Genomic DNA, 22715 nt, shown 5'->3' with positions numbered 1-22715 from the left:
AGAATCTCTCTTTAGTCTCATGGATTTGTCTGTCATAGTTTGACCTTGTGTTATCAGTTAAACCATGGACTGTAAATAGAAATATTAACTCTGACCTTTGGCAGCCCTGACATTTCCAAACCTTATGACCAGCGGAGCGTCCACATGCAGATTTCTATTCTTACCTCTCACATGACGACACTATTTCTGTTCAGTCCACACCAGCACACGGGCTCACACTGTGTTTGGAAATACAACACCCACAGGCTCAAAGAAATACAGAGGACATCATCAGCTTTTTAGAAAAAATACTTTATAAATCATGCAGCTGGTACATTTTCTAAAATCAATCAACACAAACATCATTTACACAATGAGTCCTTTCCCATAAAAACAACACATTTCTCAGTGTACAGGTCCTTCTGTGATCTCAAAACAATATTTACACTTAAAACTAAGTAATAAATATGTTAAAATGAGTATTATACTTGAAATAAAAGATAAATATGCTGCCTGTAGGCAAGGAGGCACTCAATGAAGGGTTAAAGGGAGAAATGAAGGTTTTTGACTGACAGGACAGGTCCAGGAGTGTGACCCGTCCACGGCATGGACACACAGTTTGGGCCCTTTAGTTCACACAGTACTGACGCACTGACTTTGCTCCTTTTTAAGTTAACACCGGCTGGTATTGCACACTTATTGCTGTATGATTAGTATGTCTCTAAGTCCAGCATTGCTCCCTTTTAAAACTGAGAGCAGAGGGTTCGGAACATTAAATTAAAAAAGAGAAAACACTGTAATTCTACTGAGAAACAAAAATAAAAAATCCAGACTATCTTAAAGGTTTCTGTGTTTTTATGATAATTTACAGTGTTTTACATTTAACTGCAGTCACTTTCTTCTCATAATATTTCCTTATAATGTACAGTGTGTGGAGGTCAAATATTAATACCTCAAAGACAGAGTATAAGCTGACCTGGAAGGTTAATGAACCACCTTTAAATGCTTTAAGAGCAGCAGTTATGTCAATCAAGAAACGGTATCAGAGTCCATCCACCCAACTCAACTCGACTTACACAGACCTGCTAAATACTCCCTTCACTCCTGCAGCTTCAGATTCACCTTCTGTCCTCACCTGCATTTATTTTTTTGCATCACATCACAGATTTAACATAATAAATATACAACAGAAACCTTAATCATTCTGGGATCTCTGACACAGAGCTGAGATGAATGAAAGGAGGCTTTAAATCCCTGCTATTGTGTTTTATGTTTTCAACTATAGCCTGGAATTAAATTACTCTAGATTAGGAGGTGCTGGTTCATGTTTTTTAAGATATAAACTTTATAGATGAACATGTTACTCCAGTTCTTAATCCTCTTCACTTTATCAAAGCTGCACACGAGATGGTGGTACAAGAATGTTTGAAAAAAGCATGAAAACATGTAACAGCTGAATTTTTTGCACGTTGACTTGCTGTTTCCCCTGACTAGCTGTTATGAATCCAGAATTTTGAACTTTGATATTTCAGCACAAGTAATAACCAAACAACGTTGATACCTGTCTGAAACAAATACAGGACTGCTGGGCTCCAAAACGGTTCATTAAGATATTTCTGGTGTCTCCAGAAAAGTCACTGATCTTTGACAAACAGTTTATGGTAAATAGAAGAAAAGAAAAGAAAAGAAAAGTTTCTCAAACATGATCTCGATACACTGAATATGACATGACATGGTACACTGAGCTGACTTGAATACTGATAAAGAGTGAACTTAAACATGTTTTAAACATGTTTAGAATGGAACAGTTACCTCCTACAGCAGCTTTCAAGTTAAATCCTGTAACAGTTTCAGCAAACGGTGCTTAGTTTCCAGATATGACGGCGTTCTTGCTCCTAAGGCAAAGGTGGCTATGATAAAAATTTGTGTTTCAAGCACTGAGGGTAAAATAAGCTGAGGGATCCACATAATTTATTTTAAAAAAAACATGATATATGAAACCGTTGGGAATGAACTATGAGAAAGGCACTGTGGTTATCAGAGCACATGAAGTCTCTTCTTTCTCCTCTCTACACTCCTCCTCTCTCCCTCTCTTTTGTCTTTCTGGCGTTGGGCACCCACTGTGTGTGTGTTTATGTGTGTGTGTATGTGTGTGTGTGTGTGTGTGTGTGTGTGTGTGTGTGTGTGTCTGTCTGTGTCTGTATCTGTGTTCATGTAGCAAGGGACGCTACGTGTGGTGAACCTCGTGGAACATAAGCTCTCGTGGGATGGGGGTCTCAGCTCCATGTATCTTTGCAGCGCGACGCTCGAACGCTGAAACCATCTGCTTCACCACCTCGTCAAAGAAAACGTGAGCAAGCTGGGAGTGCAGGAGGGAGCGAAACTCAAAGGAGATCTGAGGGAGGAGAGGGAGGACAAAGTTAGCAAAGTCCTTGTATGTGTGTGTGGCTGAATGTTATTGTCCCCTCTAAACCCTGAGCCCTGAGCCCTTACGGGCTTATTTAAGATCACCTGGAAAGTGTCTGAGTGCACGAGTCTGCAAGGGCTCAAAATGGTGTAACTTCGGATTGGGACACTTCTCTCAGAACCTGCATGTCATAGGCCATGTCCACATTTAGCGGGGTATCTGGGAAACCGCACATATTTTTTTCTGCCTGTCGTCCAAGTGAAACCACAGCTTTAGGTCACTAAAAACACAGCTTTCTGAGAACTCCTGCAAAGTGAAGATTTTGGAAAACTCCGGTTTCATGGTTTTGTGTGAATGCTGGTAAAATGAGTTTTCAATTCCCAAACGTCACAGCTGAACAACAGGGAGCTCATTCAAAACACTGCCCATTATGGGTTTGACATGCTTTGAGCTGCACACACTGGTGGATTCACCTGGGCAGCAGAATGAAATGTTATTGAACAAGCTTTGAAATAACTAGATTGAAATAACTGACATTTTACAGATACCCTCCAATTAGTCCCAACAGTTTATCCACCAAATTGTAAGAAATAGGAATATACAAAATCTGAGTATTCATTAAACTGCACATACCTTATGTGTAAAGATATAAATATTTGGGAAGATTACAGCAGCTTCGTACATTTATACTTAAGACAGGCAGACTTATATTCATAAAGTATCAGCTTTGGTTTTAATTTCTGCAGTTCTTATTTGCTGTTTCTCTTTTTCAATTTCTGTATTAGGTGTTTGTTTTATCTGCCATGTTTGTGGGCTTCCCCTGGGAGCCCCACGTTTCTATGGTTTCATGTCACATTACAATGAACCCTGGGTAATTCCCTCATGGTAAGTTTGCAGCCAAGCTAAGTTGTGGAAAGGGTCCGTTAAGAGCTAAGAAAGCTAGTGCGAGAGCCCTCACACACTTTAAAATTTTACATCGAGACAGTCCTGAACAGACTTCACGGGGACGCACCTCTAAGTCAGGGAGAGTGTGAGTGTGGACATTAAAATTCAGCCTCTGTGTGTATGTTTAAAACTATGTGAAATCTAACACCATGGCTGCAGACCTGCCACGCTCAGACATGTGGGAGAGCAGACATGTGTTCACAGACACAGACACGTGGAACCAGTCTTTGCGCCTCTTTTTTCACTCATATTCATGGTTTAGGAGAAAATCCTTACAGCAAAATCCACAGTGCAGGTCCGAGGGTAGCCCGGGAGGCCAGGACTGAACCGCCAAACGGTCTCCAGGTGGTTAAAGAGTTTTGCTTCTGAACAGGATGCCTAAAAAACAGAGAACGTGTTTTTTAGTTAGATGAATAGAGCAGGAAAATGAGAGACTTCCTGATTAAATCTTAAATAAAAACAGTCTTGTCACAATGTGTTGATCTTTGTACAGTTGGGAACAGAAAAGAAAGGCAGTGGCCTCGAAAAAGTTTCCTGCTTCCTTCTGTAAGCATGTAGTCAGTCTGAAAAAGAGTCCCATCTAACTGTGTTCATGTCTGATACAAATTGACAGTTAAATGAAATGTATAGCTGGAGTGGTGCATAGGATAAACAGTGTATTCCAGTTTGGCTCTTTGTTCTCCCAAGATGCAATGCCCTACCTTGACCAGGTGGGGGCGCACTGTAGTGACCAGGGAGGTGTAGTTCTCCACCACAGGCGGAAAACCCACAGTCAGTTTGGCCTTGCAGAAACCGGCTCTTTTGAACACCACATCAGACTTCTTGCACCAGGGCACAAAGTGACGGTAGTTTTCCACTCCAGCCACCACCTCATAGATCTCCTGCATAGAATACCTGAGGAGTCGAGCAGAGGAGGAAAAAAAGAAAACATGAGCTCTCGGTGTGCACGTTGTGAAGTAGAAGCGGGTCAGTGGTTAGGTGACATAACACCTAACACTGCTGGCACCGTGCGAGATGGATGACCCAGTAAAGAAGAACTAGGTCAGAGGAGAGAGTGAAGGCAGACGAAGAGAAAGAGGAAGAAAGCGTGCGAGAGGGAAGGAACAACAGGACTCAGGACAAAGAAAACACAAATAAAAGGCAGATGGAGGATCAGTTTGTCATGTTAGAGTTATACAAGTTAAAGAGTCCAGCTCAAAAAGTGTCGCTGCTGCAGCCGTAGTCTATTTTTACAGCAGATCAGTGATTATGACCTCTCTATGGAACAAAGAGGGCATTTAGTGCGTCATTCAGAAACAACTGAAGGAGATCTGCACTTAGTGCCCCACATATCATCACCATCACAGCTGATGATTCACTGCCTTAATAATCTGAAATATGCTCCTACTTAGTAGGCTTTTGTCCAAGTCTTTAATGACTAACTCTTGGTACTAAAAAGATAGGAGGGAGAGGACTTTCAAGTATTTCCTGTTTAACCTATAAAAAAAGGCCTTATTAAAAAAACACATGGAAGATGATGTAACACGAAAAGTTTTTATTTGAGAGAGTCAAAGGTTTAACTTTTAAGGCGGTCTCTTTCAGTGCAGGGGTAAGTTTGTTTGCAAACAGAGCTGATTTTTGGCTACACTTAACAGAAGAAATATTGTGTTTTTAATAAGATTCCTTAAGGGGGAAATAAGAAAAGGACAGCCCTAAATTAAAAGGAAAATAGATTAAACAGATTGTTTTTTTGGTTGCTCAAGATCTCAACAGCATTCAGCATCAGGTGATCAGGCCAAAAGGACAGAGATAGCAAACTTTTTCAGTAGTGGACAAAATACATTGTGTTTAGCTTTAACAAACTGGGAGGAAAAAAATCTTCGTACCCAATAATGCGTCTCTCTGAGTACTCTCTCTTCTTGGAGAAGGAGTCTGCGAGGTTGAAGAAGCTGCGGGCAGGTAACGTGATGCTTTGGCCCTGCGTGGCTGCTCCGATCAGCGGAGGTACACGCGTCATCAGGATCCCGCATGACGACAGGTATCTGAACACAAAACAAACAATGATCAGACGAAATGGGTCAGAGGATCACAGAGAGGGTCTGAATCAATACAGGGCACCCTCAGATACCTGCATACCTGCACTGACACAGATTCTTACCTACATGCTCTCACTGATTAATAAAAGAGGAGGGACACATGCATTCACTTTCCCAGAATCTACAGCTGCAGTCTTGTGTTCCTGAGCTTTTAATACCTGGTAATTAACTTGCAAGAGACTCTTCATGGAAACCTCTTTGCATCTCCTGCCAAACATTTGACTTTGAAATAAAAATGAGGTCACACGCATACACGCTCTACTCAAACAAAATATGGAACAAAGTCAAGGGCGACAGATTTAATATTAGCTGTGTGACCTATAAATACTGTACATACTGCACACAGGCACAGGCAGGTCAATCAGTTAGTTTTCAAATATTAAGTCAATCAGCAACAAATAACCTTGAATAAGACATTTTAGACCTAAGTTTTGACTTTTTGGAGCCACTAAATTGCATTTCAAACCAGTTTAATTCACTTACAGACCCAAAAACTTAGCTAATAACAGAAACTAATCTTTAGTTTCTACCCCATTCTTTCAGCTAGATAAACCCACATGTGTGCCTTCTTATCTAAATCTCTGCACATGAACATTGAGACTGATGCTACAGGGAGAAGTTGCAGAAACATATCAGTAAATAAGAGCTCTGTGCCTAAAGTCGCTTCTGCATTTTATTCCAAAGTGTAATGACAGGTAGCAACAGGTAACCACCTGAGCTGAGAGCTTAGACATAGTGTCAGATTGTAGGAACGGGTCCAGACAGAAAAAAGCAGTTCAGAGCTTAGTTAAGCTTTGATTAAGTTCTCCTACAGTGAAGAAGAAGAAGAACTGGGTCAGAGGAAGCTACTTTTTTAGTGCCAGTGCCACAGTGGTAAAATAAATGTTTTTGGATTAATCTTGGATGAAGGTATGTACCAGAAATACAGGTGTTGTGTAAAAAAAAAACAGGAGCTAGAGCAGTTAGATTAAGAAACAGAGAGATTGAGTTGACATGCACTCTGATAAGTGTTTATTTTTCTCTCTTAGGGTTGTTTTGGAAACTTCACACCATGCAATCAATCCCACATTGCATATTTTTCTCATATCCTGCAGGCTTTTCTGTTCTAATACCAAAATATCCTCTTCTTCCCTTCTGATCAGTGACTTATGGGGCATGATCCTCCATGATACCATGAATGGAGATGACTTCATTCACCCTGGAGGGCGATAACTGGTCTGTACCCTCTACAGACGTCACTAAGCGAGCGTGTATGCCCACCTCTGTAAGAAATACCAGACTGATAGTTGGGTATGATAAGTATGATGGTGAGTTTGATGAGTACACTGTGCCCAGCTGTCACCCCAAACACCTGTGGCTTCAGTTCCACGATGTCCCTGGCACTGGATGGTTTGGAAGCACAACAGAGCTCCCTGGGCGGATTTAACTAGCCATTATGTAACCTTCTAATGAGCCGTGACTAGAATATCAATGCCACTGGTAGCTTAAATTCACATAAGCTTTTCCCTGCTTCTCATGACATGCGTGCAGCTTTTAACTCCCGGTCCTGTACAGGTCACTTCAAAGAAAGCTCACTCACTACTACTGGAAATATGATACACCTGACACATGGCATTGACCTTAAACTGCCAGGTCCATGCAGGTATGGAGGGTCATAGTTGAGATATTGGATGTCAGAGCAAAAGAGGAGGACAGCGTGTAAATTTAACCCCAACCACTGTGCAGAGAGTTTCGACCGTTAAGGTGAAGAAGCATTTGGTTGAAGTTCTGCTGACTTAAAAAGATCACGCGCACAGAAACATTTGTGGTCTTGTCTTTTCTTAACACCTGTCTACTGGTGTAAAAAAAAAAAAAAAAAAAAAAACTTTTCTCTGGAAAGTTTAACCTTAGCTAAAACAGGTTTTTAGAGATAATGCAAAACAAAATGCCAGGGCGGCAGCTGTTACATGTCAAAACATCTTGAAAGTAAACTTAATCCCCAACTTATCATTCCAGGATACACTGAAAAGTGAGGCTGCTGAGTGGGGAATAAATCTACTATGATATTTTCAACATAACTTTCTGCAGCTCTTCTGATTTCTTATGCTTTCAGTTTACTATCAGGTGTACTAAATATTCAGTCAAGAGTGAAACAAAGACTGAAACACAAAATTAGACTGTGTGGGATGATCAGAGTACATGTTTCTTGGTATATGGTGCTGCTTCTGAGAAGTTAGTGAAAACTGGGCATTTGCATGTAACTGGGGTTTCCAATGTGTGTATTGTTTGTTATTTACAACACAGACAAAAAGGAGCTTAGCTATAGGTTGAACTTTAAAAACATAGAATCTGAAAGCCTGTACATTGTTTCCATAGCCTACCTATTGAAAACAAAGCTTATACATTTAAATTAGCATGAGTAACATGTCAGAGGGTAGTAGTATGTCAAAGGATAGAGCCGAACTTTTCAGCTGCTGTGTTGATGGTGCAAAACTTGACACAAAAGTAACATGTTGCCTTTACATCATGATAATTTGTTCGTGAAAGAGTCACCACTTTGAGATTACATTAGCAAGTTACAAACCACTAGCATACCTGTTTTGGTGTTTTTCCGCCTCTGCATCCACAGTATTTATGCAGAACCTGATCATAGCATCTTCACTCACTTAGATCAGTGTATAGTTAATAAGGTTAGAAACTGAGAGGCTGCTGATCATCCACTGAAACTTAATTTGTGATGTTTTTTTTTTTTTACAACTAAATTAAACACCTTGTAGTAAGCAAAACAGAGCCATTACATTGTGCTCTTTAGACTGTACAATAATGCTACTATAAGTGACAACAGGTCCAATGAATAGATAAACATGTTGGGGGATTTTAAGGTGTGGAAAGGAGATGTTGGCTGACTCATAACGTGTATGTCGAAAAAGTTGGTAACCTACTTAAGAATGCCTCCACTTTAAAATACGACCAGTCCCTTAAACTAATTGTAACTGAAGAATAAGAACCCCTTGAGCTGGGGAGGTTTTACGAATCTGTTTAAACAAGATTTGCCGGCAACAAAGTAATTTTCTAAGTTTCTCTTTAGAACAACAGCAAGCACATCCAGCTGTGTCACTGTAAGAGGAGTGTTTTTTTTTCTTTACTTTCCAGGTTCAGTTGAGAAATAAACGATAAAATTCTTTACCTGACGTTGTTCCTCGTCTTTAGGTCACGGCTGGTCGATGAAGGGATCTGTTTTAAACACTCAGCTACCCTCCTGAGGTTCCTGCTGCCCCTCGCCATCATCCCTTCTTTGACGGATTTCTTCACTCGCTGAAGGCAAACTGACAGGAGTCACTGCCCACAAACGTGCCCCGCCCCCAATGTGACGCACTAACTAAACACTCCACTTCTGATTGGTTAACATATTCTCGCAGAGAGATTTTATTGGCCAGTGTTGTTGCTCATCAAACTCCTTTTTTTTGACGTACGTGTCTCGCGCGTGCGTGAACGTGGACGCGCGGGAATGTCACGAGATGAGTTGGCTCAGGTTGCTGTTCGAGCCAGACTCCTCTTGTTTGAGCGAGTGATACCCAAACACCCAGGTTATGTGCTTTTAAAGGTTATCAACTTGATCTGTAAAGGGTCAAAACCTTCAGATTTACAATTACAAACACTAGCAACCGTCTTTTATACCTTTATATCTACAAAGTTTACAAATAGACCTACTTTAAAGATGGTTCCTTGCAATAATAAATAAAGCAGTGTTAAACAGAAACCACAATTTTCTATCATTAAAACTAAAGCTATGTTCTTTGTTATTCAAATACAAAAAAATATATGTTTATTAGAAGTATTTAGTCTTACTTTAAGAAGTTTTTCTGTCTTTGAAATATGAATACACAGAGTGTCAACAAGTGCCAGATAGGGTTTACTTAACTTTATAATAACATCATGTGAGTAAATCAAAGCTTGTGATTTGTTTTTCGAATCCCAGTCAAGTTTTTCGCGCTCTATTTGACGAAATTCAATTTTTTATTGATCAATTTATCAACCCTTTTGTTTGCTAACCCTCTTAAGTGGGGAGATTGTAGTTTCTCCAAAAGCCAATAGTTGGTGCTGCTGCTGCTGCAACACATACCGTCGCCTGTAAAACCACGGAAGAAGAAATCAGAGCAGAGCAGACTCGACCATCCAGCACCAAAATGGCGAAGATCGCCAAAACCCACGAAGGTAAATAAATGAACAAAAATCATCAGATAGACCTAAGCTTATGTCATCTCATGGGACAATTATCTGCGGTAGAATACTTAGTACAAACTGCAGGGACTGAAGTGAATAATTATGCTGTATTTTGCGGCTTTAAGTGCTGTAAGCTGCAGGCCACGATACAACGCAACGCGGACGGTTTTAGATAATGGCGCTGGAAGCTCACGGTTTAGCTTCTTTGCTAACAACAGTTATTATGAAACATTGCCCTCTTTATGCGCTTGACTTCAGTTTATCATGTTGCATTAGTAGTTTCTGAAATTTTCCGACCCTTGACTTTGAAAAACATTTAAAATATTGCAAACTACTCCGTTAACTGCGAATTTGATACGGGCAATGTTGTTCTTTACTCGGTTAGCGGTCTCTTCATTTGCCGACAAACGCGCAATACGCAATGTGATGTTTAGCTTGTTGTATTGCTTACCGATATACTTCACGACTTGAGCCTGAATGGTAAACAGTCATACTAAAGTCTAAGTTACATATGCACGTGTATTGTTTTTGTATTTTTTGTGAGTTTCCGCCTTTTCTCATGTCTACAGATATCGAGGCCCAGATCCTGGAGATCCAGGGGATGAAGGCCACCCTGCTGGAGGAGGGAGATCAGGGAGTAGGCCTCGATTCCACTGGATTTTACGACCAGGAGATCTATGGAGGCAGTGACAGCCGCTTTACTGGATATGTCACCTCTATTGCTGCAAACGAACAAGAGGATGTTAGTATTTTGTCTATTATGGGGATTTGACAATACTCTCATGGTTTGGGTTCATGAAGAATAAGATGTACTTTGTTAATTCCATTATTTAAAAACCCATGTATTTGGTTTCGTTTTGTCATGTTCCACTACAGTTTTTAGGGGCTTGATTGCTCCTCCTTGTCTGTCGCTTGTGAGCTAGGAGAGTCTTGCCTTGTTGGCAAGATTTGACTAGACTCCTCTTTCTTTCTCTGTCTTTCTCCAGGACGATGAAGAAGATTCATCAACAAGCTTATTGGGACAGAAGAAGCCAGGGTATCATGCACCAGTGGCTATACTCAACGCCATTCCACAGTCAGACGAGCAGGTAAGTGTCATTTTATAAACGCTCATCATTGTGTTTTGCGTTTGATTTGTAAATGCTCTAACACTCTACATACCATCTTTGCTTTGCAGTATGACCCTTTTGCGGAGCATCGTCCACAGAAAATTGCAGAGCGGGAGGACGAATACAAAGCCCGGCGCAGACAGATGATCATCTCTCCAGAGCGTCTTGATCCATTTGCTGATGGTAAATTTTGCTGTTTTTTTGTCTTCATTACACCTCCCCATTTCCTCCCCTTTTTTTCACGGTTCACTTGATTGTGGCTCCTCCATGACTACCAATGGTTTCATGCCCATAGACTTGCTGTTAAACCCTTCGACCACAATGCAATAGCTTGCCTCCCAGACTCAATACCTTCCCTGTGGTTAATCCTTTGTGGTCTAAGAACATTTGGAGTCATTCTTGATATCGTCCTCATATCTGATGTGTTTGTCACAACTTGAAAAACATGTTAGTGTGGGCTCATTGTTTATTTTCAGTCTTTCAGTTTAGAGAAGTATGAGAGACGTGATCTTGGCTTTTGTGTTTTTTACCATGATTTGTGGAAGGAACACACTGCAGGGTTACCACACATTTCATTGGGACAGGTGGTTAGGTGTTTGATTTTCATAGGAGGCAGCTCACCTAATGAACGTGGGTCGCAGATGGTTTGTGTGTGAGTCGAAGGGTTAACTGTACTATTTGAGCAACAGGTTTGAGTATGATTGAAAGTGCAGTGTCTTCTTATAGATTATAAGGCAGAGTGATGTAGATTTGATGACTGGCTGTGGTGTAATTCACCTGACAGTGAGCTTAACTCCGTGATTAGAAAACTGATCAACAAAAGATGTTGCAGGCATTTGGAAGAATTGAAGGGTTTAGTGATATAGTGTGAGACTAAATTTATAAAGTTGTTAGATCTTTGGACCCAGTTTAGAGCAAAGTATAAAAAGTTTGTAATACTTTGCCCTAAAGAAGAGTCAGCTGTCCTCGTACTTTTTAAAAATTATGGTAAAAGAGTCTTATGTATGTCATACAGAAGAAGTAGCATCAATTGATTGATAAAACTTTAATAGGTTAGAGTAGAAAAGGTCTTGGTTTACCTTTCTCTCCATTGTTATTGCATCTTCACTCCCCTTGACAACATGAGCTTAAATGACCCGAGTGTATCAGGTCTGGTCTAGTTAGGCCTTATCTGAAGCCTGCATGTAGAGAGAGCTCTTTGTTAAAAAGTTGTTGTGTAAATATATTTTTATTTTACAACTCTCTCTGTAAAATAGAAATATGTTATCAAGAAAAAATGTGTACAACAATACCAGAGGCCCATACTAACTGTCCTTAATTTCTCTCCTACAGCAGTACTGCTTTGCCAGTCCTGTACTGCACTCTGTTAAGGGTGCAGCAACTCATCCTGTGTAGGTTATGGGGAACACAAAGATCTGTGCACTTGCCAATTTGGTCAGGGTCCACTGGCTGCTTTTTGGGGTTGAGGAGAATCAAACGCAGCCCAAATACTCCAAACCTCAACCCTTCCCCCAGAGCCTCATTAGTTCTTTATTTGGCCTCCAAAAAACTGGAGATTAAATTCTTTCTGCATCCACAGTAGAAAATTACTACCCAAATACCTGACATGTCATTTCATCAGTTACCTTTTCTTGTAAAGCAAGTTAAGACTAAGTTACATGATGAATGATCAGTGTTGGCTCTGGCATGACATGGAGATTTATCTTAATCATGATCAATTAGACGCCAAACTTATACGTTTTGTTCTGTAGAAATGTCATCTTAGCTTCGGTATCTTGACTTTATTTCCATTTGCTAGTGTAATTTAAGGTGAAATCTGGACCAAAGGGTCGCATGATTTTTGCCCAGTGTTATGGTTTTGCTCCAAGAAGATGCTTCTATGTTTTTGAGTGCCATGAATCAATGCATCACAGGTGGTATACTGTTGTGTGTGAGTTCAAACCCTTTTCCAAAGTGTTACTAATGGTAAAGAGAAATTTTCTAGGCTTCTTTTCTGCCGGTTGAAGTCTGACTGCAGAAGGACCCTTGGCACTGAAAGTGTACGTATTCTGAAGAGCACAGCCCAGGACCCCTGCATCAGTGATGGCTATAACTTCTTAATCCACTTTAAGAAAGCACCACAAACTCAGCTCTTCTCTCTATGTATCTGCTTGTTTTCATTAGAATGCTATGACTGTATGTAAGAAAGAATCATGTATACATGTATGTAATTATTAGGACTCTGTTTTGTGAATGAGCTGTTAATTTGTAAATGTTAACTTGTTTGTAAAGAGAAAAAGAGTCAGGGTTAGCTGGCTGTGTTTGTGCTTGCTGTGTTTGTAGTAAGTCAGGTCCCTGGGGTCTGTACTCATGAGTGTCCTCTGTTCTTGTTGGTGCTCTTTCGCACAGGGGGGAAAACGCCGGACCCTAAGCTGCAGGTCAGGTCTTATGTGGACGTCATGTTGGAGCAAAACCTGTCCAAAGAGGAGGTCAGTGTCTTCAAAATTCTGTAATATCTCCAGTGATGTTATTTAAAAGTATGAAATAGTTGTAATATTTATCTAAATGCTTGGGTGATCTATTTGTAGAGGGAGATTCGTCTGCAGCTGGCAGAGAAGGCCAAATCTGGGGACCTTAAAGCAGTCAACGGGTCTGCTGCCAGCCAGGCTGCTGCAAAACGTAAACGTCGCTGGGACCAGACAGCCGACCAAACCCCGTCTAATGCTACACCCAAAAAGTTGTCCAGCTGGGACCAGGCTGACTCTGCTGCTGAGGTGGGACATTTCAGCCCCTTGATGCTTCATAGCAAACTAAAAAGCCATATAATGCCGAAGTATTACATTTGATTCTTCTGTTGTGTTCATCACTGAGTAACTTGGTAATTTAAGAGATTCTGGCTCATTTAATTTGAGGTTTAGATTCTGACTTTTGTGACATCTGACATTTGTCTGTTTTCTGGCCACCACCAGACACCAGGACACACCCCAGCACACACACCTTCAAACAGTAGATGGGATGAAACACCCGGTCGCCCTAAAGGCAGTGAGACCCCAGGAGCCACCCCGAGCACCCGCATGTGGGACCCCACACCCAGCCACACACCTGCTGGGGCTGCCACTCCTGGCAGAGACACACCTGGACATGCTACACCTGGGCACGGAGGAGCCACAGGGAGCGTACGCAAGAACCGCTGGGACGAAACACCAAAGACGGAAAGAGAGACCCCCGGACATGGGAGTGGCTGGGCTGAAACGCCTCGCACAGACAGAGGAGACGAGTCGGTGGGGGAGACTCCGACTCCTGGAGCCAGCAAGAGGAAGTCTCGCTGGGATGAAACTCCAGCCAGTCAGATGGGATCGTCCACACCACTGCTTACCCCTGGAAAAACTCCCATAGGAACACCAGCTATGAACATGGCCACCCCAACACCAGGTGAAAGACTAATTTAATTAATTTGGTTTACTCGTTACAATATCTACTTCATATGACTTTTGGTAGAATCCTCAACCTCCTTAAAAAATCTGCTCTATGCTAAGTAATTTCCTACTGTCGTCTTTAGGTCATCTGATGAGCATGACTCCAGAGCAGCTGCAGGCGTGGAGGTGGGAGAGAGAAATCGATGAGAGGAACAGACCTCTTACAGATGAGGAGCTTGACGCCATGTTCCCAGAAGGATACAAGGTCTATACATCTTCTGTTTTCTGTATATGAATCTTGAATATGAGTTGTTACGATTTAATGGATGTATTGACTGGGTATTATTCTCTCCTCAGGTCTTGCCTCCACCAGCGGGCTATGTACCGATCCGAACCCCAGCCCGAAAGCTCTCAGCCACGCCCACCCCCATTGGGGGCATGACAGGCTTCCACATGCAGGCTGAAGACAGAACCACCAAACAAATGAACGACCAGCCTTCAGGAAACCTCCCCTTCCTCAAACCTGATGACATCCAGTACTTCGACAAACTGCTGGTGAGCGTCACGTTAGTGCGCACAACATTCGTAAACCACTGTTAGATCAACAGCTGCATGTTTGTGTAGACCAAAGGTCAACGTGTGTTAACATGTCTGACTCTGTGTGTTTGTGTCAGGTTGAGGTGGATGAGTCCACACTGAGCCCTGAGGAGCAGAAAGAGAGAAAGATCATGAAGCTGCTGCTGAAGATTAAAAATGGAACACCACCCATGAGAAAGGTTTGTTGATGTATACATCCCTCCAACACAAAGCTGATAAAAACACCATATAAAGGAATATTCCTCTATGTAAAAGCAGAATGAAATCAAGACTTTAATGCAAGATCCACACCCAGCGCTCAGCCTGAATGTGGCTGCAGTGTGAATATTTACTTGCTAAATCATCTCTTCTCTGAGGAGCTGCTGCTCTCAGTAGAGGTCAAAGTGTTGACCGTCATAATCTGCTGAGAGCAACAGACAGAAAATCATCAGATCTGTTAAGACTTTGTCAATAAATCTGACCCCAACCATCTGACTGACTGAGCCTCCTCTTGTTTCAGGCTGCTCTGCGTCAGATCACGGATAAAGCTCGAGAATTTGGAGCAGGACCCCTCTTCAACCAAATCCTGCCACTACTGATGTCGCCCACTCTGGAGGACCAGGAGCGCCATCTGCTGGTGAAAGTCATCGACCGCATTCTGTACAAATTGGATGACCTGGTTCGACCATATGTGCACAAGGTAAGCTCTGAGTCAAGGCTCTCTTTCTTTAAGTAGAATTTTGTAGGAGAAACTCTCTAACTTTCTCACCCCTTTGTGTTTAGATCCTGGTGGTGATTGAGCCGCTGCTGATCGATGAGGACTACTACGCCAGAGTGGAGGGCAGAGAGATCATTTCTAACTTGGCAAAGGTAAAGTCAGAACATTTAAAACTCACTAGGCTTTCTGCGAACTATTCTCGCCTGTTCAACCAGTTCGTGGTCAGATCAGGGCTAGTCGTTCGCTAGATTAACTCCAGCACGAGAGCCAGCAGACCTGACGTTTGTGACTTGTCTGTTCTCACCCTGCACCCGCTGGTTACACTCAGACATTATCTAGATTAAACAGTGTTATAATATATGGATTAGGTGAATGTTTTGAACATTTATTTTGTTAGTAATGGAAGTGTTACATCGAGAAGTAGCATCAGTAATTTACATTCATCCTCTCCGTCTTTACTTCAGGCCGCTGGCTTAGCTACCATGATCTCCACCATGCGTCCTGATATCGACAACATGGATGAGTATGTGAGAAACACCACAGCCAGAGCCTTTGCCGTGGTGGCCTCAGCTCTTGGTATTCCCTCCCTCCTGCCTTTCCTCAAAGCTGTGTGTAAGAGCAAGAAGTCCTGGCAGGCTCGGCATACAGGCATCAAAATCGTGCAGCAGATCGCTATCCTCATGGGCTGCGCCATTCTGCCTCATCTTCGCAGCTTGGTGGAGATCATCGAACACGGTCAGTCCTGGTCACATGTCTGATCAGTAAAATGAAATCTGAATTCATAATGTCTGCAGGACTTGTGTCTCAGCTCTGACTGTTCTGTTTGCTGTGTGTTCTTGCAGGTCTGGTGGACGAGCAGCAGAAAGTCAGAACCATCAGTGCCCTGGCTATAGCTGCTCTGGCTGAAGCTGCAACTCCGTACGGTATCGAATCCTTTGACTCCGTTCTGAAGCCACTGTGGAAGGGTATCAGGCAGCACAGAGGAAAGGTGAGAAGTCAAGTTTGATTTTTTTTTTTTCCTGCAGGATCACAACAGAAATCTAGAGTCTAATAAAACACAACCTGTGAGCTTGGTTTTATGTTCCTGTCCTCTGCATTTGTCTCCAGGGTCTCGCAGCTTTCCTCAAAGCTATCGGTTACCTGATCCCATTGATGGACGCCGAGTACGCAAACTATTACACCAGAGAAGTGATGTTGATCCTCATTCGAGAGTTCCAGTCTCCTGACGAGGAGATGAAGAAGATTGTACTTAAGGTAAAAACTTGTTTCTGAAGCCGAATAAAATCTTGGGCTAAATTATTGCAACCTTTCTCACCTTTTCAGCCTCTCGTTGGTTTTTCTTTAGCGAGCTACTAGCCCTGATGCAACCAACATGAGAGCTAACAGGGACAGCTTCAGTGCTCTCTCTTTTCTCAACCTGCATCTGTTGGTTACAAACAGTGAAACTCTTCATTTGTGCAAAAATAAATGTAAATAAAAGAAAACAGACCCTACGATAAAAGTGAGCACAGCCTGGAAAAAGCACATCTCTGACCTGCGCTATATATTTTTTTGTCACTCAGGTGGTGAAGCAGTGTTGTGGCACTGATGGTGTTGAAGCAAACTACATCAAGACAGAGATCCTTCCTCCCTTCTTCAAGCACTTCTGGCAGCACAGGATGGCCCTTGACAGACGCAACTACAGACAGGTGAGCAAACACCCAGGGAAGAGCTGAAGTTGAACTGTACAGTAGATTCTCGCTGGAACTCCTTTTCCACCAGAGCCTGTAAAGTGCTGGTGCTTATACGTAGTTGGTTCAAATCACGTTCTTTCTCAGAAGTAGTTTGGTATTCCATCAGCAAAGAGCCAAGTCAGGGCCACATCATTACGTCACCATAAAACGTCAATACGTCATTGCATATATAACCGCTCCAGGGGAAAGCAGCGTCAGACACATGGGGCGGGAAAGGACAACAGGGTTGGATGCGCCTACAATTGGGCAGTGATTTGTTTTACATTTACTTGTTTCGGACTGTTTGCAACATGGAGTTTGCACGTCCCTCCTCTTTCTGTACATGTGTGTTTGTGAACAGAGCGGATCTCTGCTATGCTCAATAGAAAGCAGGAGAGAAATGTGAGCACACAAACATGAGGCAAAAGTGACACCCCATCATGTAAATAAGATAAAAACATGAGGCTGTTTACTATTCAGTAAAATGATAAATTGTATACCATGGCCCGTATGCATGTTCAGTCATTAAACAAACAGGTTTTCCGACTTGGAAGTCGGAGCATCCACACCACCCCCAAGTTCCCAGTAGGAAATTCTGACTTCAGGGGTAGACAGTAATTAAGCACCTGTTATATTCTTAATTTCTGACTAGTGTTTGTCACAATAAATCAGCCGTATATCATAATACAGCTGTTATGGCAAGTTTTTCCGACTTGGCAACTGGATCACTTAACCCGGAGATGATGTCATTCTCATTCCTGACTTCCCAATCTAAGTACAAATGTAGCACACCATTAGCTCTGGCCCAGAAAAGAGTTGGTGCTTGCTAAGCACCAGTTCTGGACCCAGTTCTTTGTCTGTGGAAACACAAAGAACCAGTGCTTAGTCAGGCACTGGCCTGGAACCAGCACCTGTTTGGTGGAAAAGGGGTATGACAGGCTGCAGAATCCAACTGCTTCTGATGAGTTTATGTCCCTGCCACCATGCAAAAACTGTTTTATTTCCCTGACCTGAACCTTTGCCTGTACTTCTTGCACATACAAGAAAAATCTCACAGCAGTCATCTGTAAAGCCTGCATCAGTATCTGACACAGTCACTGAAATGATTTGCATATAAACACTCACTAGGCTTCCTGCAAACTATTCTCGCCTGTTCGACCGGTCCGTGGTCAGATCAGGGCTAGTCGTTTGCTAGATCAACACCAGCATGAGAGCCAGCAGACCTGATGTTTGTGACTTGTCTGTTCTCACCCTGCACCCGCTGGTTACACTCAGACATTATTCCTTCAGTAAATCCAGTTATTCATTTATTCAGTTTATTCATTTATATATACTGTAAACGGGTTGTCAGTCATGTGAAAGTCTCTGAGCATATATTCTTTTTATTATTCTGTGATGATAGAACATGTTTTTGTGAGGAACTGTTGTTCATCTTACAACCGGTCTCTGTGCAGTTGGTGGACACCACCGTGGAGCTGGCCAACAAAGTGGGAGCTGCAGAAATCATTTCTCGTATCGTTGATGACCTGAAGGACGAGGCTGAACAGTACAGAAAGATGGTGATGGAGACCATTGAGAAAATCATGGGCAACCTGGGAGCAGCCGACATTGACCACAAGCTGGAGGAGCAGCTGATTGATGGTATCCTGTACGCCTTCCAGGAGCAGACCACAGAGGTGAGAGAAGACTCTCTACCTGTCTACCTACAGAGCCTCTCTTACAGGATGTTATTAGAATTTTAACGTAATACCGTTTTCTCCTGCAGGACTCTGTGATGTTGAATGGTTTTGGCACTGTGGTGAACGCCCTCGGGAAGCGTGTGAAGCCGTACCTGCCTCAGATCTGCGGTACCGTGCTGTGGCGTCTGAACAACAAATCGGCCAAAGTCCGTCAGCAGGCTGCTGACCTGATCTCCCGTACTGCTGTGGTCATGAAGACCTGTCAGGAGGTGAACTATCTCCAAATACAAGCAGGTGTAAAAGCCAACAACATGTAAACTGTTTCAGAAAAATGACTTGTGCTTCCATTTCTGTCAACAGGAAAAGCTGATGGGTCACTTGGGTGTGGTGCTGTACGAGTACCTTGGAGAGGAGTATCCTGAGGTGCTTGGAAGCATTCTGGGAGCTCTGAAGGCCATCGTTAACGTCATCGGTACGTCTCCTAACATTTTTAATCATTCAGATTTCCAAACATGTTTGCAGCTTTTTATTTATTTATCTTCCTGTGATTGCAGGTATGCACAAGATGACCCCACCTATCAAAGACCTGCTCCCTCGTCTGACTCCCATCCTGAAGAACAGACACGAGAAGGTGCAGGAGAACTGCATCGACCTGGTGGGCAGGATCGCCGACAGGTCAGTGAAATTACCTTTGATAAATCTCACTGGTCTGATTGTTTAGTTCTCCTTTGTATCTGTTTAATCTAACATTTTGGTGTTGATTCAGGGGAGCTGAGTATGTGTCAGCCAGGGAGTGGATGAGGATTTGTTTTGAGCTGTTGGAGCTGCTGAAGGCTCACAAAAAGGCAATCCGCAGAGCTACTGTCAACACATTTGGATACATCGCTAAAGCTATTGGGTGAGTGCCTCTGAACTTTTTTAATAATATATACTTTGACACTAGCCTATGTAGAGGTTTCAGGACATTTGGATTTAACTTGTGAGGTTTTATAACTTGGAATGTTCCCTTAAACCCAAACCTTGTCCTCGTTTCTAACCTGATGTTGTCTCTCCACCCTCCCTCAGTCCCCATGATGTTTTGGCTACTCTCCTGAACAACCTGAAGGTCCAGGAGCGACAGAACAGAGTCTGCACTACTGTTGCCATTGCCATCGTCGCTGAGACCTGCTCGCCGTTCACTGTGCTGCCGGCACTCATGAATGAATACAGAGTACCTGAGCTTAACGTGCAGAACGGCGTCCTCAAGTCTCTCTCCTTCTTGTTTGAGTACATTGGAGAGATGGGCAAAGACTATATCTACGCTGTCACACCCCTGCTGGAGGACGCACTCATGGACAGGTGAGGAAGAAGACTTAATCCTCCTGAACAGAAGTGTCAGTTTAGTTGTACTCTTGTGTCTGACCCTGTACTGATGTTATCCTGCAGAGACCTGGTCCACAGACAGACAGCGAGCGCTGTGGTGCAGCACATGTCTCTGGGCGTCTACGGCTTCGGCTGTGAGGACTCTCTGAACCACCTGCTGAACTACGTTTGGCCTAACGTGTTTGAGACATCACCTCACGTCATCCAGGCCGTCATGGGGGCTCTGGAGGGGCTGAGGGTTGCCATTGGACCATGCCGCATGCTGCAGTACTGCCTACAGGTAAAAAGACCGTTTCTCAAAATTAAGGACTCTGAGCTGAACGTTAGTTGTAGAAATTTGGTGATAATCTTTTATTCTCATCTTTCGTATCCTCAGGGTTTGTTCCATCCAGCCCGAAAGGTTCGAGACGTCTACTGGAAGATCTACAATTCGATCTACATTGGCTCTCAGGACGCCCTCATCGCTCACTACCCACAGGTCTACAACGACGAGAAGAACATGTTTGTGCGCTACGAGCTGGAGTACTGTTTGTAAATACGAATTAATGTCCTTTACTTCTCCTCTGCACTGTTGTCTGAGTCAGGTTTGATTTAGCTCATTCATCCTCCGCCTTTACCGACCCTGAGATTAAAACGAGCATGAAACTAGGAGAGAAGGGACACTGTAGAGTCTGTATGTATTTTTTATTTTTACTCTTTTTTTGAGTGTCCAAAGTGAAGAACGGCCGAGGTCACTCTGACCTCTAACGCAGAGCGCTGAGCAGTCATGACTCATGATCTGGAGGTTTTGAAATTTGGATTGTTTTTGTGTGTATGATGATCAGGCCCTGAGCTCCCATTACACACCCCCTCTCCTCCTTTCACTCCTGTTCTCGTTAGGTTGTTGCTTTAACTGAATAAAATGTTTGTTTATAAAAGTCACATCTTTTGCACCAGTGTTTTCTTTTTCCTGACTTGTTTTCTACAGATGATGTGAATTAAAACATACAGCAAAATGATTTTCTGTGGAAGCATCACGCTCCTTGTCCTGGTATTTGTCCAGAACATCTCTGGTGCTGGATTAACCTATGATATGAAGAGGACCTGTGAACAGAAGCAGTGTTTTCATATTTTTGATCAATTTTCAGGTGAAAGGGTTAAATGTGGATTCCTCTCTGGCATCAGGACAAGCCTTCCTGTTATCATCCTGCAGACACAACAGTCAGATAACTCAGGATGGGGGAGGATGGGGGTTTTCTCTGCTGGTGGCCTCATTCAGGATGAAGTCATCACTCACATCAGAACTCAGCCTGACATCATGGAGGCACTGCAGACTACCAGCTATAGTTCATAGACTGACTTCAGTTTCAGACACTTCTTTACTTGTGTGAGAAAACCTTCAGGGATTATTCATCCATAGTTTGATTCCTCTGATAAAAAATGATCACTGACTGAATATTGTTAAGCAGTTTGCTTCCAAGGATGGCAAATTTCCAATGACTGCGACTCTACTTCTGATACTATCATCCTGTTTTTTCACCAACTGACCTGTGAAAATTTCATTTGTAAACTCGAACAAGAATAAGTGAGATCCACTGAAGAAGAGTGAAAGCAGCAGACTTTTCAGTTGAGCTGATAGGGTAACAGTTAAATTTGAGCTTCACGTCAGACTGCCTTTAAATGTGTTTTTGTGTTGTTTTGTCTGAAAAGAGCTGAGAGTGTCTCCCAGCCCTCTGTCCTATCTCTGATATTTAAACGAAACTCACTTGCACTAAAAACATCAAACTCCATTAACCCCCCTGTCCCACACACACACACACACACACAGTTACGCATGAGCACTCATTGAAAGGAAAAAACCTCCCCCACTCTTCTTCACTTTCATTCAGAGCTACTGCTGCTGCACAGTCGTGCTCTGACCCAGATTCTGCTGCCAGACTCTGGGTCTGCTGATCCATGTGTTTGTGTGTGTGTGTGAGAAAGAGAGTGAGAGGCTGCAGCAGAGGGGTATTCCTTGAAAAGCAGAGGCATGAGTGTGCCTCTGTGTGCCTAATAGAAAGTTTCAGCTCTGTGGATGTTGGAGGATTATGGGTCATATTCACTGACTTTGAGCTGAGTAAAGGGTTAATCTGACCCGGTCACATGTTCCTTCTGAAAGCCTGCTGCACTGTGAGGTTTGCTTTGAGGCTAATTTGTAAACTACATGCATTTATCATGTGATGCTCGTGAATCTGTCAGACTGAACTACATGTAGACACAGCGATGAAGCTCACATGCTGAGATGGAGGAGACAGGATCTGAGGAAAGAGAAGAGAGGAAGCTGTGAGCTTTGGTTACAGAAAAAACGGGAATAAAGAGAATACGCAAGGTTTATAAAAGACAAAGAATCAGAAGCACAAAAAAACATTTGAAAAGATGATTTCATATGAGTTGACTCTGCAAACAAAAAGCAGCAGCAGAGACGTCATCTCGTCTTCCTGCTCTGCTGTTTTCATTAAGATCATTCCAGAAGTTATAAGGACAGGAAGCTAAAGAGGCTGCTCTTTGTGTCTGACAGATAACATCAGATCTTTAGC

General features: G+C 42.7%; 2 protein-coding genes across 4 annotated transcripts; one reads left to right on the top strand and one right to left on the bottom strand.

The window, feature by feature from the left end:
* Positions 1-304: 304 nt before the first annotated feature.
* Positions 305-8726, bottom strand: coq10b (coenzyme Q10B). The gene is made up of 5 exons (XM_074695596.1): positions 8573-8726; positions 5197-5352; positions 4033-4225; positions 3608-3709; positions 305-2374 (listed from the first exon to the last, which is right to left on the bottom strand). Exons 1-5 carry the CDS (start codon positions 8671-8673, stop codon positions 2207-2209), a joined length of 720 nt encoding a protein of 239 aa, XP_074551697.1. The 5' UTR covers positions 8674-8726; the 3' UTR covers positions 305-2206.
* Positions 8727-9470: 744 nt separating this feature from the next.
* sf3b1 (splicing factor 3b, subunit 1) lies at positions 9471-20856 on the top strand. Of its 3 annotated transcripts, XM_074695588.1 has the most exons (24): positions 9471-9600; positions 10179-10351; positions 10596-10697; positions 10787-10901; positions 13107-13186; positions 13286-13471; positions 13667-14129; positions 14257-14378; positions 14471-14668; positions 14788-14889; positions 15210-15389; positions 15473-15559; positions 15872-16142; positions 16250-16395; positions 16515-16661; positions 16970-17095; positions 18574-18795; positions 18885-19067; positions 19159-19270; positions 19353-19473; positions 19565-19696; positions 19864-20136; positions 20224-20440; positions 20537-20856. In XM_074695588.1, exons 1-24 carry the CDS (start codon positions 9573-9575, stop codon positions 20693-20695), a joined length of 3945 nt encoding a protein of 1314 aa, XP_074551689.1. In that variant the 5' UTR covers positions 9471-9572; the 3' UTR covers positions 20696-20856. The 3 variants fall into 3 exon arrangements, with proteins under 3 accessions (XP_074551689.1, XP_074551691.1, XP_074551690.1); XM_074695590.1 differs by lacking the exons at positions 9471-9600; positions 10179-10351; positions 10596-10697 and adding an exon at positions 12703-12757 and having other exon boundaries at positions 10887-10901; XM_074695589.1 differs by lacking the exons at positions 9471-9600; positions 10179-10351; positions 10596-10697; positions 10787-10901 and adding an exon at positions 10975-12757.
* Positions 20857-22715: the final 1859 nt, after the last annotated feature.

This window comes from Halichoeres trimaculatus, unplaced genomic scaffold (genome assembly GCF_033239565.1).
Source record: "Halichoeres trimaculatus isolate MK-OKI-2021-1 unplaced genomic scaffold, fHalTri1.1 fHalTri1_scaffold_19, whole genome shotgun sequence".
Classification (NCBI taxonomy): domain Eukaryota; kingdom Metazoa; phylum Chordata; class Actinopteri; order Labriformes; family Labridae; genus Halichoeres; species Halichoeres trimaculatus.
Note: the sequence above shows the minus strand (reverse complement) of the source record. Positions and strands in the feature narration are given on the sequence as shown.